The sequence below is a fragment of the Drosophila takahashii genome, chromosome 2R (genome assembly GCF_030179915.1).
Source record: "Drosophila takahashii strain IR98-3 E-12201 chromosome 2R, DtakHiC1v2, whole genome shotgun sequence".
Classification (NCBI taxonomy): domain Eukaryota; kingdom Metazoa; phylum Arthropoda; class Insecta; order Diptera; family Drosophilidae; genus Drosophila; species Drosophila takahashii.
The window spans coordinates 26,078,750-26,101,205 of NC_091679.1; the positions used below are offsets into that span (position 1 = coordinate 26,078,750).

At 40.8% G+C, this 22,456-nt stretch overlaps 3 protein-coding genes and 1 non-coding gene across 5 annotated transcripts; 2 read left to right on the forward strand and 2 right to left on the reverse strand.

The window, feature by feature from the left end:
* The first annotated feature begins 542 nt into the window (after positions 1-542).
* On the forward strand, positions 543-1,918 carry LOC108069070 (probable 3-hydroxyisobutyrate dehydrogenase, mitochondrial). The gene is given in 3 exon segments (XM_017159018.3): positions 543-682; positions 758-1,305; positions 1,307-1,918. Coding segments are annotated over 2 exon segments (975 nt in total). The 5' UTR covers positions 543-682; positions 758-759; the 3' UTR covers positions 1,736-1,918.
* Positions 1,919-4,150: 2,232 nt separating this feature from the next.
* LOC108069002 (probable 3-hydroxyisobutyrate dehydrogenase, mitochondrial) lies at positions 4,151-5,044 on the forward strand. The gene has a single exon (XM_017158903.3). The coding sequence runs from the start codon at positions 4,151-4,153 to the stop codon at positions 5,042-5,044; it is 894 nt and encodes a 297-aa protein (XP_017014392.3).
* Positions 5,045-6,000: 956 nt separating this feature from the next.
* On the reverse strand, positions 6,001-15,399 carry Mctp (multiple C2 domain and transmembrane region protein). Of its 2 annotated transcripts, none has more exons than XM_070213469.1 (12): positions 15,279-15,399; positions 13,790-14,457; positions 13,471-13,522; positions 13,186-13,328; positions 12,213-12,407; positions 9,200-9,351; positions 8,627-9,142; positions 8,201-8,560; positions 8,020-8,139; positions 7,758-7,958; positions 7,491-7,698; positions 6,001-7,203 (listed from the first exon to the last, which is right to left on the reverse strand). In XM_070213469.1, exons 1-12 carry the CDS (start codon positions 15,382-15,384, stop codon positions 7,123-7,125), a joined length of 2,802 nt encoding a protein of 933 aa, XP_070069570.1. In that variant the 5' UTR covers positions 15,385-15,399; the 3' UTR covers positions 6,001-7,122. The 2 variants fall into 2 exon arrangements, with proteins under 2 accessions (XP_070069570.1, XP_044248735.2); XM_044392800.2 differs by having other exon boundaries at positions 13,471-13,579.
* Positions 12,566-12,647, reverse strand: TRNAL-AAG (transfer RNA leucine (anticodon AAG)). The gene has a single exon. It is a non-coding gene; the product is annotated as a tRNA-Leu (tRNA).
* Positions 15,400-22,456: the final 7,057 nt, after the last annotated feature.

The window sequence follows — 22,456 nt, forward strand, 5'->3', positions numbered from 1 at the left end:
ATACCATATAAGTAAATTTAAAGGAAGCCGTAGAAAATAAAAGTTTTTTTTTCTATTAAAAACTTTAGGGTCTTACATATCTTAAAATTAAATTTTAAGATAATTTTGAAAATAAAAGTGAATACAAAATATTTGCATGATTTTAATCCTTAAATCTTAAAGTGTCGGTACAAAGTCTAAAGTGACGCATTTTCAAAAACTTTTTGAAAACTAAATATTATTTTTGTTTTAGGGCTAGTACTCAACCCAACAAAAAGTCGTCCAAAACAAAAACTTCATATGAAACAAAATTTTTTGACATTATTTTTCATATGAAGTTTTTTGTTTTGGACGACTTTTTGTTGGGTTGAGTACTAAGCCTTATCAAGAAAAGTACATTTTGAATCAAAACAAATTCAATATTTTCCTAGACCAATGGCCTCTTATGTTTAGTTTCAATTTTAAATGTAATATAGATTTAAATTTGAAATTAAAAGAAGCAAAATCTTTTTAAAATTTCTATTATTAACTTTAATTACAAAATAGCATTTTTAGTTGACTCGACAACTCTTTAGCAGCCGCTGGAACGAAGTGAAATTACGTGACTTGCCAGCGGCCGGGAGCAGTGTGCTTCTGACAGCGGTCCGATCGCGTAGAACTTTCGCAGTTTCAGCCTTATTTCCCCAGACTTCTAGATCAACAGGTGGGTGAGATATAGTGGCTAGGCAACTAGCTAGTCTGTGATTACATAACAATATATGTAGTATTTTTCCCGCAGCCATGTCGCTCCGTGTGATGTCCCCCGCTATGCTGAATGCCTGGAGCCAGACTCTGGTGCGCGCCATGTCCACCCAGGGCGGCAGCAAGAACATTGGATTCGTGGGTCTGGGCAACATGGGCGCCAACATGGCCAGCAACCTGATCAAGGCCGGCCACAAGCTGCATGTGTTCGACATCTCGAAGCCCGCCTGCGACGGTCTGGCCGCCAAGGGAGCCACCGTCTACGCCAAGACCTCGGAGTTGGCCAAGAACTCGGACTTTGTGATCACCATGCTGCCGAACAACGCCATTGTGGAGGCCTCCTACGACGAGATGACCGCCGATGGCGTCAGCAAGGACACCATCTTCATTGACTCCTCGACGATCTCGCCGGATCTGGTGAAGTCGCTGCAGAAGAAGATCAGCGGCAAGGGCGCCCGCTTCATCGATGCCCCCGTCTCGGGCGGAGTTCCCGGAGCCGAGCAGGCCACCCTCACCTTCATGGTGGGCGGCACTGAGGCCGAGTACCAGGCCGTCAAGGCCGTGCTGGAGTGCATGGGCAAGCGGGATCACCCACTGCGGCGTCTATGGCATGGGCCAGGCCGCCAAGCTGTGCAACAACATGATGCTGGCCATCTCGATGATCGGCGTTTCGGAGGCCATGAATCTGGCTGTCCGCCAGGGCCTCGATGCCAACGTCTTCGCCGAGATCATCAATTCCTCCACCGGCCGCTGCTGGGCCTCCGAGATCTACAACCCGGTGCCCGGCGTCTGCCCCACTGCCCCCGCCAACCGGGAATATGCCGGCGGCTTCTCCACCGCCCTGATCACCAAGGATCTCGGCCTGGCCTCCGGTGTGGCCACCACCTCCGGATCTCCCATCCCGCTGGGATCGCTGGCCCACAAGGTCTACCAGTCGCTGTGCGAGAAGGGTCTGGGCAACAAGGACTTCTCCGTGGTGTACGACCTGATGAAGAAGGAGAAGTTCAGCGTTTAAATTACTGGCTTACTTAGATAGTGGGTAGCCCAATCCTCACCAGACCTGCATTTATATATATAGCACTAAGTTTGGGTAGCCTGCCCATTTTTGCAATTTCGACTGTGCAATTACCATGTTCTATGCAAATATGTGCGTAAATTAAAGACCTATTCGTATTCGTTTATCGTATTGAGTGAAAAAGTTCCATGGTGTTACGTAATCGTGGGCTGGTCTGATTTGGTCTGGCTGGGATCGTCTGACGAGCGGAACTCCGAGAGCTGATAAGCGTCTTCAAACATCTGTGTTGGGCTTTTGTTTTATTGCCACTTTTGAGACCCCTGCAAATACAATTTACGATTGTCGCTTATCTCCTGCACTCGTGGCATTAGATTAAAGATTCCACATGGCGATCGTTTTTAATTCATAAAGCTCCACAGGTAAACAGAGAAGCGAGCAAAACAAACAACAATGAAAAGTCGGAATGGAAATTATGGCGTGGTTATCAAAAGCTCACCGATTGAGAGGCACCGATGGAATATTTTGCTGAATTATTTCAGGTGCGTAGCATTAAAGCTCACAGTTTGAGAAGCGCTTTATCAGCATAAAGAGCTCGTATTACACTGTGCAGCATTTTTAGTGCTTTTTCAATTTACCTCGATGGATGCTATATTTTTGGATTCGTTACGAATTCCCAAGTTAAACTGCGTTTTCTAAAAAGTTCCCCGACGCAAGGATTCTTAGCAAAAGGACCTCAAAGTTCGAAGAATGCTGAAATTGGACAACTTTCCAGAGCTCTCAGAGACAAACGGATGCATTGTTTGATTCGATGTTAAAGTTTTTTAAAGGATACACCCTTTATCTTTCAACCCCATACTTAGAATAATTTTAGGATTTTTATTAAAGGGGAAACAAATTTTAGAAAACATAGTCAAAAAACATAAAAGCATACAGCTGCGGTCAAAATAGTAGTAGTGTTGCCGCCCTGTGTTTTTAAAGGTTTGTTGTTGTAATTTATCTTCTCCTGGTAATATTGTATTTATTATAATTGTACTAATAGACTAATTGGATAAGAAAAGTGACAACAAAAAAACATTTAAAAACACAGGGCGGCAACACTACTACTATTTTTACCGCAGCTGTAAGTTTTTTAGTTTTTTGACTATGTTTTTTGAAATTTATTTCTGCCTTAAAAAAAATCATAAAATTATTCTAAGTATGGGGTTTGAAAGATAAAGAGTGTATCTTTTAAAAAACTTTAACATCGAATCAAACCTTGCATCCATTTGCCTCTGAGAGCACTGGAAAGTAGGCCAATTTCACCATTTTTCGAACTTTGAGGTCCTTTTGCTAAGAATCCTTGCGTCGGGGAACTTTTTGGATAATGCTGTTTAACTTGGGAATTCGTAACGAATCCAAAAATATAGCATCCATCGAGGTAAATTTTTGATGCTGCATAGTGTTATTAGATTATTTTCTAGCATTTTTATCTCTCAATTTTAATTAGAGCACACTCGAAAATTAGCAAACAGGTGCTAAAAGAAAATATTTATTTTATATTTCTCACAAGTTGTTGCTATTATTAAAGGTGCTGAGTTCATTTGCTCTGACTCTGTGACTTTGGTAGGTGTAAATTAAAAACAAGAGAGAACGCTATAGTCGGGTTGTTGTCCCGACTATCTAATACCCGTCACTCAGCTAAAGGGAGTGCGAACGCTGTGTCGGGTTGGTGTCCCGACTAATAATCGTAACTCAGCTAAAGGGAGTGCGAGGGAGATAGATATATAATTTTTCATTGCGTATAACTTTTTAATGAATGGTCCGATTTAAAAAATGTCTTCTACATTTCGATAGGTATAAATATACATAACAAAATTGCATTTATACTTCTCGGAAATCTTTAAAGATGTGGGCGCAGGACCCATTTTAAAATCGTTAGTGGGCGTTAGAGGGGGCGTGGCGCTCGGCTAAAATAAACTTGCGCTGCGTAGGAAGCCAAAGAATATGTGTGGGAAATCTCAACCTTCTAGCTTTTGTAGTTTCTGAGATCTCAGCGTTCATACAGACGGACAGACGGACAGACGGACAGACAGACAGACAGACAGACAGACAGACAGACGGACAGACGGACATGGCTAGATCGACTCGGCTAGTGACCCTGATCAAGAATATATATACTTTATGGGGTCGGAAACGCTTCCTTCTAGCTGTTACATACTTTTGCACGAATCTAGTATACCCTTTTACTCTACGAGTAACGGGTATAATTAAACCTTTTCCGGGCCTTTAATAAAACAATCTGGTGAAATAAAACATCTATTTGTATTTATACTTTTGCAGATCTATTTCGAATTTTCCGTAGTCGAAGTTGAATCTTAGCTAAATATGCCACTCAGACTCTTATTGCCCCGTAATCTTCTAGTCTTGAAGAAAATAATGCTCCAAAGAAACGCCAGCCAAATTGGTTTTATAGGACTTGGTAATATGGGTGGGCACATGGCCAGTAATTTAATAAAGTTCGGACATAAACTACATGTTTACGATATATCAAACAAGGCCTGCAAAGATCTTGAGACCAAGGGAGCTGTAGTTTATTCAAAAACTTCTGATCTCGCCAAAAACTCGGAGTTCGTCTTCAGCATGCTGCCAAATAATTCCGTAGTGGATGCTTCCTATGATGAAATAATTTCTTACGGGTTCAACAAGCCGACAATTTTCATAGACTCCTCCACAATTTCCCCGAAATTGGCCAAGTCACTGCAAAAGAGAATTAGTTCTAAAGGAGGAAGGTTCTTAGATGCTCCAGTTTCTGGCGGAGTACCTGGAGCAGAGCAAGCCACACTAACCTTTATGGTGGGTGGATTTGAAAACGATTTCAAGACAGTTGAAAGGATACTCCAGTGCATGGGAAAACGAATCATCTACTGCGGATCCCATGGAATGGGTCAGGCTGCCAAACTGTGCAACAACATGATGCTGGCGATATCCATGCTGGGCGTATCAGAGACCATGAATTTGGCCGTTCGTCAAGGTCTGAGTCCCAAGGTCTTTGCCGAAATCCTCAACTCCTCAACTGGGCGCTGCTGGACCTCAGAGTTTTATAATCCAGTACCAGGAATTTCTCCGTTAACTCAAACCAACAAGGTTCCCATATCATTGATTAATAAGGATCTGGAACTGGTTGCCAACGTAGCTCGCTCTGTGAATTCCCCGATTCCTATGGGCTTGCTGACCCACAAGATCTACAGTTCCTTAATTTCTCAGGGACTTGGGGGCCGTGATTTCTCAGATGTTTACGATCTAATGGAAAAAGAGAACTTTAGTTATTAGCAACCGCTTAACTTGTAACGCTACTGATTATATTTTTCATAATAAATTTTTGTTTATCGCATCGTATGGAAAAATTCGCGTTCATTGCATAATTGTTAAAAAAAAGAGAGGCAGCAGAACCGCTGATAAGCAGTATCTAAAAGCGAAATGTATTTTTAGTGTCCAGTTCGACACTTCAGTTTTTATCATAGCTCGCAAATAACTGTTGACCGATTCGTGCGGTCCCCAAATAACTGTTTTCCTCTGAGACTTTGAGCAAACAATCAGAGAGCAACCGATTGAATTGTTCGTACAGAAATTTTGCTCGCACTCAGCCGACGAGCAGTTTTTTCGGCTTTCTTTTGCTCGGCTCGCTTACAGACCGATTGCTCCTGAACGACGTTTCAAAAAGTCTTTTGCGCATGTGTTAACGTTAACGTGCTTGGGCGATATTGCTCTCCCTTTCACTCGCACGTACTTTTAAAGGGAATACATTGTATAGTTGCATTAGTGAAAAGACTTTTTGCGATGACTTTTTCAGTCAATCGGTCTTTTAATAAGTCTCCCTGTGCGAGCGACATTCGTATCTCTCATTGAACGAGGTTCGTAACAGAGCGTCTCACGAACAGCTCAACGTAAAAGGCTCAACCGAAAACCAAAACGAAAGGAAACGAAGTGTGCTGCGCAGAGAGAGAACGAGGGGCATGCTATTTTTCGGTTGTTCTCGGGAGTAGAGCGTAAGGAAAAAAACGGTTAACAGTTATTTGCATGCTTTGGTTTTTATCTAAATGTGATTTCCAGTACTTAAAAGCTTAATTGGCAAGTAAACAGAGGGATGAGCAAAACAAACAATGATAACAAATAAATTAAAAGCAAAACAGCTTACAGCTTTTGGCTCAAAAAATTGGAAAACAATAGTTTGAAAAGCACTGTACAGTTTTAGAAGATCTGCCATCAATGTAAAAAATAGTTTCATGTTTTGAGCGAAATCCAAAAATATTTTTATTATTTTTGCCATCATATATATATATTGAAAAATAACAAACTTAACTTAGGTGCTAATTAATTAATTGAGTTTGGTATGTATATAAAAACTTTGTTGTTGCTCTTGTTGTGGGGTATAAAATAGTTGAACTATCTAAAATGTATCAAATCGATCAATCGGAGTGGGTTACAGTAGCATTTAATTTATATTAATATGTATGGCTGGGCCGGGGCCTTTTCGAGCTGATTATCCTAGACATAGTTAATAAATATAAATTTTAGAAAATGTTTTGAACAATCTTTTCGAATGAAATAATTACAATAAACTTGGTTAGGCTTAGGCTTAGGCTTATTTAGGTATATATGTAAAGGTATATAATGAAGAAGCGTCCTTAAACGAGTCGAGTGCAATCGAATGGTAAATTGTAAATGGAGTTGAGGGAAACTTCAATGCGGTACGGAGCTTCCGTGGGTTAAGTCACATAAGTAGTAAGCCTAGTTGCAAAATTCTTTGAAAATATCACAAATTGAAATACACAATAAATAATTAATCGCATTTGGATTCGCGCAAAAGGAATCTGGTAGTTAGCAATTAGAGTTTTGGTAAATATTCGAATAGATCTTTGAGAGAGGTTACCTTAGGTACATGCAATGTTTCAATAGAGTCCTAATATCCGCTATCTTCGTGTATGTACAGAATCGGTTTGTGTAAATAGTTTGGAGTTTTGCATACATTTACAATCATATTCATATTCTTTTCTGTGTATATATATATAGTTCTAGGAAAATAAGTGAAGCAAACATTGTGCTGCATAATTGAGTCAAGTTGAATTGATGTTGCCGTCTATGGGTGGAACTAGTTTACTTGGTGCCGCCCTCGTACCCTCGATTCTTAACTAGCTAACTAACTTTGGTGTCTAATTGAATTCGCTATGGCTCAGACTGAGGCTCTTGGCCTGGCCAAACTTGTGCTTCAGCTGGCTGGTGTTGGCCCGGAAGCGCTGCATCAGCTGCTGCCTTCCGCCGGATCCGCTTGCCCCTCCACCCGCTCCTCCCAGTGCGCTGGACTGCGGCGGCGAAAGGGACGCCATTGCCGCATCAGCGCTGGTTATGGACTATGATCCCTTCAACTTCTTCTTCGGGTTGTTGCGCATCTGGTCGGTGGGCGCCGATGGTGGCAGTTCTCGATATTGATTCTGCAAAAGGAAATCATAAGTTCTAGTTAATCGCACACAGAAAGTCAAATTAAGTTTGATACTTAAATAAAAATGTTCAAGGAATTTCAAATAGCTTATGTTGAGATCAAGGGAAAACAGAAAAATTATTATGAAAAGGAATTATAAAACTTGGGATCTCTAGAAATTTTAAATTTGCTTAGCCTTAAGAATTATTTGTGTGTTGTTTATGTGTTTAGATATTAATCTCTTTCTTCTTAGACTTTTCAAATACTTATAGAATCAGTTTCTATGAAAAGATCACTTACAATCTCCTCGTTATCTGGCACTCGTGAAAGAAAGTCCAATAGCTCGTTGTTGGGAATGGTATTGGGTCTCAGCAAACGTCTGGAGAACTTCATCAGGCCCCAGAAGAGGAGCAGCCAGCGGAGGGGGACGAAATGCAGGACCAGAATGGCGCCCAACAGTAGGACCACAGCCAGCCAGGTCAGTTCGGGGACGGAAAAGTTGAATGTGCTATGGATAACAAGAAATTAAAATAAACTGTGATGCAACCCATTCAAAAGAACTCTCACTTGATAGTGCTTTCGCCTAATGAAGCCAGATAGCCTATAGTATTCTGCACGGTCTGGGAGACTTCTTGGATGGCCTGTAATCTTTCCTTGATGGACTTCTTCTCCTCCTTCTCCTTGTCATCGTCATCATCTTCATCGTACTCGTAGTCGTAGTGCGCAGCGGCATCTGTGGTACCCGTTATAAGGCGATAGAGCCACTTTCTGGAATATCAAGTAAAATAAAGTTAAATTTTTGTACTCTATTATTATTATTATTACTCACTTAAGTATGATGAGTAGTAGGACTAGGGGTACGGTCTCTAGATCGCCATAAACGCAGGCCACAATCCAAAAGACAAAAGCTATGCTGGAACGCACAGGTGATTCCCACTCAAAGCAGCTCCTATAAAAGGAATAAAACTATAACATTTTGTTTAGTGTTTATAAAATATCCCCAAACTCACTGGACATAGCGCGCTGCTTCTAGGATATCCATGATAATCTCCTTGAGTCTATTGACATTGCGCAGGAAGAGTTGTCGCTTGAATTTGGCCTCCTGCTGGATGAGTTTCTCCTCCTTGGGCTGCAGGGCTCGACAAACGGCTCGAATCTCACTCCAAACTACCGTCAGTTCCAGCTGAATTTGCGGAGAGTTTCCCTTGGCCCGAACACAGAGGTTCTTGTCCTTCAGCGTGTACCATCGTTTGACTCCACTCTTGATCCTCAGCAGGGGGATGACTAGTTTGCCCAGGAACTCGACGCGATGATCTCGATCCTCATCGAAGACGGTGATCTCCAGAACCTGTGTGATGTCCTTAACGTTGCTAGAATAGGGATTAAACAAACTGGTTAGCTAGATGGAAGTTTCGAAAAGTTAAACCCCTACTTACAAAGTAAATATCTTGTTCCAATTGGGAGTGAGTGTTTTGTACTCCGTTTGGGTTTGCAGTCGGGCGTTTCCCAGTTCCAACACACAAAAGGGATCGGATTTTCCACCAATATCCGCTGCAGCCAGTCCAGTTGCTCCGAAAACTTTCACCGTCAGGTGACCCACATCGCGCAGGTTTTGGAGGCATCTTAGGAATCGATATCGATCCCTTAGCAACTGAGCCTCTCGCGGATCTTCCTTGAAGGCCTTCAGATCGCTGATCGTCTCCAAGGCTGTGGTTCCACTAATCGTGAGCATTAGGTGGACTTCTCCGGGACAATCTTCAAGGGGTTTCCAGATGCCATGCGTGTTCTCGCGCTGGAAAACACTCAGGTCTATAATGGCCTTGCCATACAGGGTATTTCGATTCCAAAGAGCCAATTCCAGATTTTGATCTTCATCGAATAGATGCAGATCGAACTGTTCCAGCCAGCGCTCCGTCCAGGAAGACTTGCTCTTGTATTTCTCATTGCCCAATCTAAATTAAATATTGCTGATTATAATGATTTTGACATTTTTTAAACTTTTATCTAACCTGAACTTAAAGTGCGTGTCATTCAGCTTGCTGCCATCTTCGGCCAGCGGCAAATCCTTGGCTTTGACCAGCAAAATGGTGACCACTGAGCTCCAGATCTGCGACTTCAATCGCTTCGATGACTCGGCCAGCTTCGAGTTGCGCTGAAAGTGCTGCAATAGAGTGCAATCCGGAAAATGAGACTCGGCCACCTCCATCAGTTCGTCGCATCCCTGCTCCAGTTGCTCCCGCAGCTCCTCGTGCTGCCGCCTCACATGTTTGAGCACCATGCGAGGAGCCCGCTTGCAGCCGGGCCAACTGTTGCCCAACATGATTGCCGATCGAGAGCCCGAATTATACAGGCCGACAAACAAAACTCTAAGCCGTACTTCGCTTTCGACGCGCGAACAGTGACTAAAGCCACTTGGGACAGAGGTCTTGCGATTGCGAGAAAAAATATACACTAATGACGAATTAACAAGGTATGCCGGACTAGGCAAAGTGCACATATGTGCATGTAAAAATTGAATTTACTATATACGGAGGTAGATGACGCATCTTTACATCTGCCTGTTAATTCAGGGCGTTAGCTATTTATCAGGGTATGTTGGTAGCTTCCCAAATTACACTAGTTTACAGCCGAAATGCTCCCCAGCAATTGATGGCAAATTCTGTTAGTGTTGGACCCCTAGATCACGAAAATAGCACTAATTTTTTTTTCGATGGCACAGTTTTTTTTAAAAGATTTTTTAAAGTTTAAAATGTTAAATTTCGGACTTTTTTCGAATTTCTTCTTATATCTCGGCAGATATCCACTTGGTTGAGCCAGTTTTAGTTTTATTTTAAAGTCAATAGATCAGAGCTTAACTTTGCCATACAGATCAATATGATTGGATGAGTAATGGCAGCGCAGAAGCTTGACAAAGATGAAAAATGTGTTTTTTGGTCGTCTGTAAGTCGGCTGTATATATCGTAAAAACTCGAAATAAATCCGTTGAAAAATCATAATGGGTACAAACTTAAAGTGTACATCCTACCGAATAGAACAAGCTGGATATGGCCCAAATCCATGGAAAACTGGATTTATGGTGGATTTTTAAAGTTCGGATTTTTCCACTTTTTTCGGTTGACAGAGTCCAAATTTAAGATTTATCATAGGCGGCGACATGTAAACAAAAATGAGTGGTGACGGCAGCCGGGTCAAAAAATAGCTAAATTTAAAAGCTAGAAAATTATAAAATAAATTTAATTTCTGAAAATTCCTTTAAAAATATAAAATTGCTTGCGTTATGACTGCGAGTATTTTTAATTAAGTACTATCCATTTGGATAGTTCATTCTTATGAAAAAAGTAACCTTAATTTCAAAAATTAAATTCACTTTAATAATTTTCTAGCTTTTAAATATCTGATTTAGCTATTTAGTGACCCGGCTGCCAACACCAATTATTTTTGTTTACATGTCGCCGCCTATGATAAATCTTAAATTTGGACTCTGTCAACCAAAAAAAGTGGAAAAATCCGAACTTTAAAAATCCACCATAAATCCAGTTTTCCATGGATTTGGGCCATATCCAGCTTGTTCTATTCGGTAGGATGTACACTTTAAGTTTGTACCCATTATGATTTTTCAACGGATTTATTTCGAGTTTTTACGATATATACAGCCGACTTACAGACGACCAAAAAACACATTTTTCATCTTTGTCAAGCTTCTGCGCTGCCATTACTCATCCAATCATATTGATCTGTATGGCAAAGTTAAGCTCTGATCTATTGACTTTAAAATAAAACTAAAACTGGCTCAACCAAGTGGATATCTGCCGAGATATAAGAAGAAATTCGAAAAAAGTCCGAAATTTAACATTTCGAACTTTAAAAAATCTTTAAAAAAAAAACTGTGCCATCGAAAAAAAAATAATTGCTATTTTTGTGATCTAGGGGTCCAACACTAACAGAATTTGCCATCAATTGCTGGGGAGCACACCAAGAATATTATTTTGTAAACTAGTGTTATATACCTTTAAAAATTATACGTATTAAGTTTGAAAAAAGTTTTGAAAGTGTTTTTATTGACATCAGAATTACAGAAAATATAAACAGGAAATTAATTTGGATTTTAATTTTAAAATATTTGGAAAATGTCGAAAATTTCTACTCTTTCTTGAGTTTTAAAAAATGTTATTCAAACGTAATAATAACAAATCTTAGACCTTTAGAATTAACCGTAATAAGTTTGAAAACAGTTTTGAAAACTTTTTCTAGTCATAAAAATTACCGAAAATATATACAGGAAATTAATTTGGATTTTTATTTTAAAATATTTAAAAAATGTCAAAAAATGTTAATTTTTATATGAGTTTTAAAAAATGTTATTCAAACGTCATAATAATATTAGTATTCTTTAATAGTTCAGTAGCATTTTTTACTCTTAAATTTTTCAATTTTTAAAAAATAGGGTATCCCAACTTCGACTTTCCCCTATACCCGTTTTACCACTGTATTTCCCCGTTTTTCAATTGTTTGCTTTGGAGCGACTTCGTTGAGAGATAACATGCAATGCCAATGACAGCTCAAGCTTTTATTTGTTGAGCCCCGGCGATCGTTGCTCTCACCGCTTGAAAGCTAGTCATGATGAGTTTGCCATTGTCGAAAAAACAGCTCAATTGTTCGGCTTTAGTTCATGTTAGTTGCGGGCACTGGATCAAAGTTAAAGCTTTGTGTGTGTCTATCCGAAAGTAAAACCCCGGGCCGTGTGTAACCAATTCAGCTGGGCCATAAATAAAGTTAGTGGGTAAGCGAGCGCTTATAAATAAAAGGTGGGTCAAAGGTGGGGGTGGGTGGTCTGGAGCCTGTCGAGAGGCAATTAAGAATGCCAGACAAAAGGTAGCGAGACAATCGCTTAGCTCACCGTGGAAAACCGCCGGTGAAGGGCTGATTGATGGCCCAGACGAGCTGCTTCCGAGTTTCCCAAAGAACCCCCACCCGCTAAAGACCCCGAACAATAGGGTGAATCGATTTATGGATGCCACTCACCATTTCCTTGTCCTCCTGACTGCGCGGCCAGAGCGTCAAATTGATGAGTATCTCCCCCAAGCCGCTTCCTCCATTTCCGCCCGAGTCGCACAGCTGCAGGTGGATGTCCTCGGCCTTGCCCAATTCCAATTGGGTTAAGTCCAGCTTGGCCGAGCCCATAAAGTCGTCCTGCAGTCCCCAGTCATAGTCGAAAACCTGGCAGAGAGGGGGGGATCCAAAGAGACGAAACGGAAGTTCACTTCGATTAGATTGAGATAGGTGCTTTGGGAATTCGACTGGTTTCCACGCGATTGTGGGTTCATACACATCGAAAAATATAGATTTAATTATTTAATAAAAAAAAACTTTATCAATGGCAGCGGTGGGATTCGAACCCACGCCTCCGAGGAGACTGGTGCCTTAAACCAGCGCCTTAGACCGCTCGGCCACGCTACCCTGCTGAAGACCCGCGGCCCATTTCTTATCGCATATTGCTGTCCTTATCTGGGGAAAACTATTTGCGGAGGCACAACTAAGCATAAGAAAACCCCATTGACTTTTATGTTGGTATTAAAAGTTAGCTTTTCCCTTTTATTTGGACACTGTAAGTTCGGGGAACATATTTCAAAGCAAAGAAAAAACAGTATTTAAAATATCGATATGAGCTTTCCAACTATTTACTGGAAATACGTAATATTTTGTACCAAATATATTGTTACTATATTTCTTTTTACTAGCTAAATAATTTGTGTGATGTTAAAGAAAGGTATTTTTATGAAGACCATTTAAGTAAAAGGTCTTCCAAGACTGTTTAATATTTTAGTTCGTTATAAAAGACACTACTTCTGTAAAATTTGTATGTTATTGAATCAGCAAAATAAATTAATAAATTCTTGAAAATTAATAATTGATTACCACTTTCTCTCCGTGTAAAACCAGAACCAACTTTTCTGGAGTGCCTGACAGGCCACCCCAGAACTTTCTCGGCACTCACCTTCACGATAATCGGCTGGAAGGGGTCCTCGATGGGCACGATGAAGACCTCGTCCCACACGGGATTCAGGTCCCGGTGAATGGTGCGCGACTTGTGGAGGAGGCGGCCGCCGACCTTGAACTTGACATAAGGATCACTCAGTCCTGCGGCAGGGACGAAAGACAAAAGAAATTTCTCGCTGCAGTGCCAGTGCATTGTGACCAGTGCCTGATTAAGCACAAAGGTGTGGGTTGGATAATAGAAATGGGAGGGGGAACGGGTGGGTAATTCTGGGGGCCTGCTTACCATTCTTGTCCATGGCCACCAGGTCGCTGCCGGACTTGAGATGCACGCGCAGCTGAAAGAAGACGAATTGACGTAATTGGGCTTCGCGCTTGCGACGTTGCTCGTCGGCCTGATCGATTGGATTGCAGTTGCATTTTCATATTCATTTTTCAGTTAGTTAGAGTTGTGCAGCGCAGCAAGTCGTTGGAAAAGCGAAAATTCCACAAAATTTAAGTTAGTGCCATTGAGTAAAGAAAAACGCGATAAAATCAAACAAAGCCAATTGGTAACATAAGCAAAGCGTATAAACAAGCCAAATGCCGAGTGCGGCACCACCAACCTGCAGGGCCTCCAGCTGCTGTTGGGTGGTCAGTTCCGGGGGACTGCAGCCCGCCGAACCGTTCTCCGGATGCTCGTCTATCCGGCCCTCCATGGAGCCCCCGAATCGCTGGATAACCTGTGCCATTTTGGCGGTGGCCCGAAATTCGCGGGCCAGTGGCGAACCGCCGATGGTGGTGCTTCGATGGCGGGGACTCTGGGTTACGGAACTGCTCTCCGAACTGTAGTCCGCCGCATAATCGGTGCTTTCCTCGAGAAAATCGCTTGGGGACTTGCGACCCAGACGATCTTTGCTCTTCGCGCGACTCCAGCGGTGTCGTAGATTGTTGAAGAATCCGTGCGTCTTCTGCAGCACGCCCACGCCGCTGGCCACGCCCCCCGAACCGCCTCCGCCGACCAACTGCTGGGCCACGGCACTCTTGGCCCTCTTCGGTGATATGTGCGGCGACTCGCTCAGATGGCAATCGTGGCCATTCAACTCCGATGCGGATTTACTGAGGTGTTTGCCCAGGCGCTGCTGCGTCTGCTGCAACTTAGGTGAGCCGTGTGGCGAGATTTGGAGGGGCGGTGTGGATCCGCTGATGGTGAAGCTGCTGCCAGGCTGCTGCTGCTGGTGCTGCTGCTGATCCAACTCCTCCTGCTCCACCTGGTCAACGTAGTGGATGCGTGCTGGAATCAGGTGAAAAGTGGCAAACGGGTAAGTGTTATTTCGGCTGGCACGCAACTCCCACAATCGATTTAACAAAAATCCAGCGACCGATTGATAAGTAGTGGTACCAAAAAGCAAGAAATATACCCTGTGCAGTATTTACGGAAATTTGAGTGTTTTCAGCCGATTCAATTGGCACCCATGACATCACTGCTCTTTCTTGCGATTGTCTTAATTATGGGAATTACAAAGAGCAATAAGAAAGCGGAATGATTCTTTCCATTTGCCGATGCGGTCATCAAAGGCAGAGAAAACCCATTCGAGTGCTTATAAAACCTGAATTACTTATACTGCATTACTAGCTCTATAATATCAACAAATTTCACAAATAGGAAATGTATGTCAGTCATAAACTGCAGTGAACACCGTAAAAACGTTTATAGGCATATTAGGAAAATTTATTTTTAAAATTTACTTATTTTTGTTACTTAATTTACCACCATCTAAAGTTAAAGTTTATAGCGTGAAAATGTGCGACATAAATGTCAACTATTTTGGCACATAAACTTGTTTATTTTCCCACTGATTAAATGTCGCTTAATTTGATGTTTTAAAGTGGGGCGATTATTTGTAGAAAAGATTCTCATAAATTCATGACAAGTTCTGGTGTATTTTGCACCCATTTCTCAGTTTTCTCTCGCATTTATCTTTGATTCTCCACAGAAAAGTGACAGCCAGTTGGATTATATCAAGCTATATGTATGTATAATGAATGAAGGAGGATTTTTGCCGAGCTCCTTATATTTATCTTTTCATTCATCCCCAGGGGTCGCACTTTTACCTGTGACTGGGAATATTTTATTAATTCTGTGGCACAACACTGAGGCTTGTGGCTTCTTCGAGTTCTCCGAGGACTTGGAGGCGTGCCGCAGATGCAGCGGTTGCATGACATGGCCAACACTCGCGAGCACGAGTAAATTGAAATAAATAAATGATTACAGCACTTTTTGCTTTGCTCTTTGATTGCTATTTAGGTTTAACGCGGATATTTCAACACGACACAAATGTGGGGTAAATATTGTAAGGCTCTGCAGAAATATGATTGCGATGACTTGGATTTTCTCTCCCGATTTTCCAGCGCGAAGCTTGGCGAACTGCACGCTGGCAGTGCCCCTAGAAGACTGCTTCGGATTCGGTTTCGCTGTCTGCCGTTATGGTTTCATCCCCACCCCCAACCCCTTCGACCTTCCACCGCCCCCTCTCTTGGCCAACCGTAACTTTTGCTCTCCTTTGGCATTTGTTATTGTTAACGAAGGCTCACATACACTTACAGTTTATGCCACGAATTCGAGAGCGTGTGTGTGGGTGAGTGGGTGGTTGGCATTGAGTTGAAGGTGAGGGGGTGGTGGCTGGTTGTGGGTGCTCTCGGGCGGTTTTGTGGGTGGCCGACTGCCGGTCTTACCCTCTTGCATTATTAATGCCCTGCGATGCTGCAGCTGGTTTTATTTCGCCCCGGTGCCGCGAAAATTGGAAAAGCATCCAACGATGGCGTCACTAAATGCAAATGCCAGTGTGAGGAGCCTGTTTGGGGGGATAAACGCTAGAGCTTTACGCACCCCGAGAAAAAAAGCTTTGTGTTTTCGGTATTTTCTCGGACATTTTATACAGTTTGTTTTATTTTAATGAATGAAATGGAAAATGAAGGGGGTAGGCAGAAAACCCATGGGACAAGGACGCTAGTGTTGCAATAGCAATTTGTCCGACTCTGACTCTTGTGCAACCGAATGCCTGTGCATGTAATTTCAATTAATTTAATGCAAGGAAAATGCAGATTTCCCAACGCCCACATTCAGGTGCGGCTTTTGCTTTTTCCCCCCTATGCCGCACCCAAGTAATTCCGAATATTTGTGGCAAACTATTCCCGGGGGAGCACTTTGCGGCTTATGTGCCTGCCATTATTTTTCCACACACCCCACATATGTTTCATTCAGTTTTTTATGTGGGCCTTTTAGTTTGGCCAGTAGTGTTTGGCCCATAAAAGTGTTGCATACTTGTAGTCTTTCGACGCTACAAAATAAATTTACTTGAGCCTTGACTGTGCGCTTTGCAATTAGCTAACTTTTTAAGGACTCGGGACTGCAAAAGTTTTGTGGCCATTAACCTTGGGTGGAAGAAAAACTTTCTCAAATTATCGCACATACGCCATGTGGCCGGTACTCATTTAATACCATTAACAATGCCGAGTGGCATTTCGTTTGCCTAATGATCGCATCTGAAGCACGTGCTTTCGATAAGCATAAAACCCGAATGTTTTACCGCCCTTTTTATGGCTCCAAATAATGAAATTGTATACGAAGGCATATCCTTTGCCACGCCGAACGCAGGTTCATAAACGCAGCGTCATTAATGTTTTTGTTTTTTCGGCCATATCATGCACAATATCGGAAATTGGCCCGCCTAATCGGGTAATATAAAGGCAACATCATACATCAATTATGGATTTGACATGGTGCACGGACTTGTTTCTATCACAGCTTTAGTCAATAAATCAAGCTCGAGGTCAGTCATCAATTATTTAGACATGGGTCAGCAAGTGTCATATGGCACTAATAGCACTGTCTCCCTTGCACTTTTACCGTGCCTCTCTTTCTCCATGCTCACCTGTTGACTTTTCCTGACATTTTAGCGATTCTATTTCCGTGCGACTGCACTGGGGAAAAAGTTATTCAGAAAAAAAAGTATTTTACTAACCTTATTGATTCAAAGTGATCTTAAAAGTTCTTAATATTTAAAAGAATATATTTTGTTTTTTATTGCTTATTTAAAAAATATGAGAAAATGAAAAGATTAAATAACATATTAATAAAATATGAAATATTTTTTAAAAGTAAAATTTTAATTTTAAGAACATTTTTCGATGATCTGAAGTCAATGCTTTATAAATATGCTAATACTTAAATCAATTTCTTATATTCGAATTATTTTTACTTTTTTCCCGGTGTGTAGAAAACTTTTTTTTCCACCCAAGCTCTTTTTGTGTTCCGTGTTTTCTGCATTGTTGTCCTCAAGTCTTTTTCTGCCCTTTGGCTTATTGGCCCTGTATAGTAAGGAATGACGTCACTGCCGGCTAGCACAATCCCCATGCCATTCATGCGAAATTGCCGACATAGGGCTGTCTGAATATCCCGCTGTTTCCAGCTTTGCCGGCTGCCGTTGCCGTCGTCGTTAGCGTTGTCCGACTGTATCCCACTGTGCTGGCTTGTTGTGGTTCTGATTATCATGTTTACCGAGCACGCAACGAACCGAAACTCAACTTATCACAGGCCTAGAGTTTAATCGCTTGTCGTGGCCGAGGCGTTTCTTTTGGGTCCCCAGGTGGGCGTCGAGGCGAGAATGAATGAATGCCTTTATTGGCTTCTTATAACTTTGCGCCAGACAAGCGAATCTTTCATCTACGCCATATGGATCAGACACTCATAATTAGCACATTCTGATGCTGTCAGAAATACCAAACAAAAGAAAACAAAGCCAAACATCTGCCTCGAGTTACTCGAATTTCGAATCGATGAGAAATTCCTTAACTTTTATTTGCATTTTCCCATCGCTGCGCAGCTCTCATCGTTCGCTGGTCTTGGATAAATGATTTTTCCTCAATTTATTTGCGACTCTGAATTATTCATGGAATTTCTTTTTACCATGCATACAATATTTCCTTGGTCACCACTCCGCAGCTGGCGATTTAGTTGTTTTTTGCGTTTCGGCTCGAGTGCTGAATTATGCATGGATTATTTATGCGAATTGTGTCCTTATTTGAAGTCTGCGCTCTTGGAAATGCACAGCCATTGCAGGACCCCTAAATGAGGACTTGTGGCCGCAATTGAATTCTGTATGCAAATTGCGTATACGCATCGTAAGCCCAGCTGATGGACAGCTCGTTTGGCAGCTCATAAATGCAGCAAATCTTGAATGGACTGACGCTTAATTAACTGCCAGGATAATGACGAAATTAAACGGGATTATGCCAGTCTTTTTGATGGCCTGGCTTACACTGATGCCCCATAAGAGCCTCTAAAGCAGGGATTACCCAATGTGTCTGCATGTACGTGTGCCCGCCCTTAGGGATAAAATCCGGGGGATACGTGGCAATTGGGGAACCACAATATGCGCTGGCCCGAAGCTTTCATTTTAATTAACTGGGTTACCTTTGTGGGCCAACCATTCCGGAGCCAAGTAATTACAACTCGACGGCAAACAAGGGCAAGAAGAAAAACACCAGAGAGAAAAATAAAACAAAATTGCTGATCAGAGCTCTAAGTATGAGACATTTTTGTTTTGGGACAACATTTTGTGACTTAAAATTGTAATGTCTACACAATATGAATAATGATATTACCGAATTTTTTCAAAATATCATGTGAATATAAATAGGTAATACTAAATTTGACACATTTTATTCAAATTAAAATAATATTTTTATTACATTAAATTTTTTGTTATTATGAGCATTTTCTATTATGTAGGGGAGAGGTCTGTAGGTTGAGACAGTCTGTAAGTTGAGACACTCAATTTTCTCAAAACTTTTCCACTAAAAAAATTTTTTTTATTTTTTTTGTAGACTTTTTTAGTGAAAAAACTTTTGGGGAAAACATTATAAGCCAGGCTCTAGCCAGATTTAAGCTGTGAGAGTCGTGTACCATTTTGCACCAAAAAAGTTTTTGTCTACTTTTTTCAAAATCCCATTTAAAATTAATAACGTCCTTAAATTAACTTGGTAAGACATTTAAAACATTAGTATATTAACTGTTAACTAATTAAAAAAAGAATCAGCTTAATGTGACAGTCAGAACAAAAGTTATTAATTTTTTTCCGAAACATCCCATTTTGTGTAAGTTGAGACACTTTGAGCGTGTAATTTGAATCACCCGTTTTTCATACAAAAAGGTCTGAGGCCAACAGAGGTCGCTTTCTGCCTAGTACATTTCTTTGATATTAGGGGAAAAGTGAATGTTCAAAGAGCCTTTTGATTTTGGTTGTTATTTGGTCTAAGTTCTTAAAAAATGGATGGGAAATGATTTAGGACGAGCTAAAATTGATTAAATTAACATAAATAAAAAGTTCCTTATAGTTTGGAGTACTTTTTGTGTGAGTATTATTGACTTTAAAAAGTGTCTCAACCTACAGACCTCTTTTTCAAATTGTCATTTTTTGGCACTTTTCAAAAAAAATTATTTTTTAGTTTTCCCAAGGGAAAAAAAATTTTTTTTGCTTTATTTTACAGCTAAAAGACTAAGCTTTCGATCGGTACCTAACGCGTGAAGTTTCAAAAGCGAATGTCCAAATGGGACACTAAAAACAAAAGGTGTCTCAACCTACAGACCTCTCCCCTATATATGTACAATAAAAAAATGTAATAACCTTTAAGTGAAAAAATAATTTTTAGTTGTCTCTCTGTATGAAGAAAATACGAAGTGCTTTGAAAAAAACATCTCACTGCGGGCGAACATGTTTTCTTTCCCCTGCATGTTTTCCCCCTGATATGTGAGACGAACTTGCCAAGGAGACAACTTTTGAAACTCTATCCTGACTTCATTCTCAGCTGCGTCTGAGCCAATTCCAACAATCAATTTGTGCGTTCGTGCTCGAATTGCTATGTTTCATTTTATGTTTGGCAATTTGCAGATGGCTGCTGCAATTTCAATCAAGGAATACGAATATGTGGTTCTAAACAGCGGGGGATGGGGAATCGAGCAAAAGGGATGAAAAGGGCAGACACCTCGAGGCCACCAGTGGCGACAGTTTTCTTCCTCATTCCCTCTGCTTTTCCGCTCTCGGATGTTGATTTGTCAAATGGTCATATAAACGGGAACAAATTAATGGCAAAGTGGGAGAGAGAAGAGCTGAGAAATGAGCGCCAAGCGATAATTAAAAACTATATCAGGCAAATAGCACGCGACATCTAGACAGACCATACAAACTGAACAGAACCGAATAGAACAGCTCAGTGTGTTGGCCACTTATTTTCACTTGGCCATGCCAACTGCCATCGACGTACTTGCGTGTCTCTATATGTCTCTGTGAGTGTATGTGTAAGTGCTCTGTTGTGTATGTGTGTGTGTGAGTGTGGACCGGAAGCGCAACGGCATGCAAAGACGCCATAACTGCCATGAAGACCAGCAGCTGAAAGGCGAGTAATAAGGAATGGAATGGAACGACCTGGCCGCCATAACGTCCGCGGAACCTGTGCGTTTCAGAGGTTATCGGTCCTAACCCCTTGCTGACATGGCGCCAAAATCATGGCGAGGGAAGCTCAATAAGTTGTGAGCTGTTTTCATAATATATTCCAATGGCATATATTAGAAAAATATATTTTTAAATCCTAACTAACAGTATAAGCCCTCAGAAGCAAACTTGCTGATTGAATTCTGGCTCTTATTGTTCTAGTGATATCATACGGACGGACAGACAGACTTACGGACGCGGCTACTTCGACCAGACTAATGATTCTCACCTAAAACACATGCATCATTTTTATACCCTTGCAGAGGGTGTTATGATTTCAGTCAGAAGTTTGCAACGCAGTGAAGGAGACGTTTTCGACCCCATAAAGTATATATATTCTTGATCAGCATCACTAGACGAGTCGATCTAGCCATGTCCGTCTGTCCGTCTGTCCGTCCGTTTCTACGCAAACTAGTCTCTCAGTTTTTGAGCAATCGGGATGAAACTTTCCCAAAAGTCTTCTTTCTATTGCAGGTAGTATATATGTCGGAACCGACCGGATCGGACAACTATATCTTATAGCTCCCATAGGAAGGATTGGAAAAGAAAACGTTAAAAAAATTCTAGCTTCGGTGTTTTTTGAAATATTACCTTTTACTTTTGGGGATGTTATTTTTAAAATATTTCTGAATTTCGAATTAAATATTTTAAAAATCGGACTACTATATCATATAGCTGCCATAGGAACGATCGGAAAATTAATGGAAAAGTAATAGGAAATAAATTCTAGCTTCTTTGGTTTTTATTGTATTATCTTCTACTCTAGGATATGACTCTTTTTAAATATTTCCGAATTTCAATTTTAATTTAATCAAAATCGGACGACTATATCATATAGCTGCCATAGGAACGATCGGTAAATTAATGGAAAAGTAATAGGAAATAAATTCTAGCTTCTTTGCTTTTTATTGTATTATCTTCTACTCTAGGATATGACTCTTTTTAAATATTTCCGAATTTCAATTTTAATTTGACCAAAACCGTCGACTATATCATATAGCTGCCATAGGAACGATCGGAAAATTAATGAGAAATATTAGAAAATTGAACATTTTTGCGATTTGTTAATTAATAGGAATGATCTGCAAGGGTATATAAGCTTCGGCTGGCCGAAGCTAGCTTCCTTTCTTGTTGTAACATACCTTTGCTGAAAATATATTGTAGGCGTTTTGATTCTTGACTACTTAAAAACAAAATTTAAATAAATAGAAACGCTGAATCTGGAATCCTTGGAACTGCACCGAGTCAGCATTCTTTAATCTACAAGGGTATATAAGCTTCGACTGGCCGAAGGTAGCTTCCCTTCTTGTTTTAAAATATTATTAATAATATTAAATATAAATTTGACTTTGAAATGTTGGCATTTGTTTCTATATTTATATTGTTTTTCAAAAGAAAGCTTTGAAATTATGAAAAATTCAGCAACTTTTTCATTGCCTATTTGCCTTTTTATTTAAACAGGTGTTGTTGTATGTAGGTTAAGCAAAGCTTTGGTAAAAATAACAAGCACATGTGTGTAGATAAACATATTCGGAAGGTCTATGATTTATTTATGTTTTTATTAATAAGTACCCTCTTTGTTTGTTTTTTATATGAATGCCCTATTTGTTTGTTTGGTTTTGTTTCACAAACATCTTAAGCACCCCATTTGTGGGGTGAAATTTATGCACAAACTAATTTAGCCAAAGCCGCACTCAACCCGCATAAAAATAGCTGGCCAAATTGTGCGGCGTTGGCTTT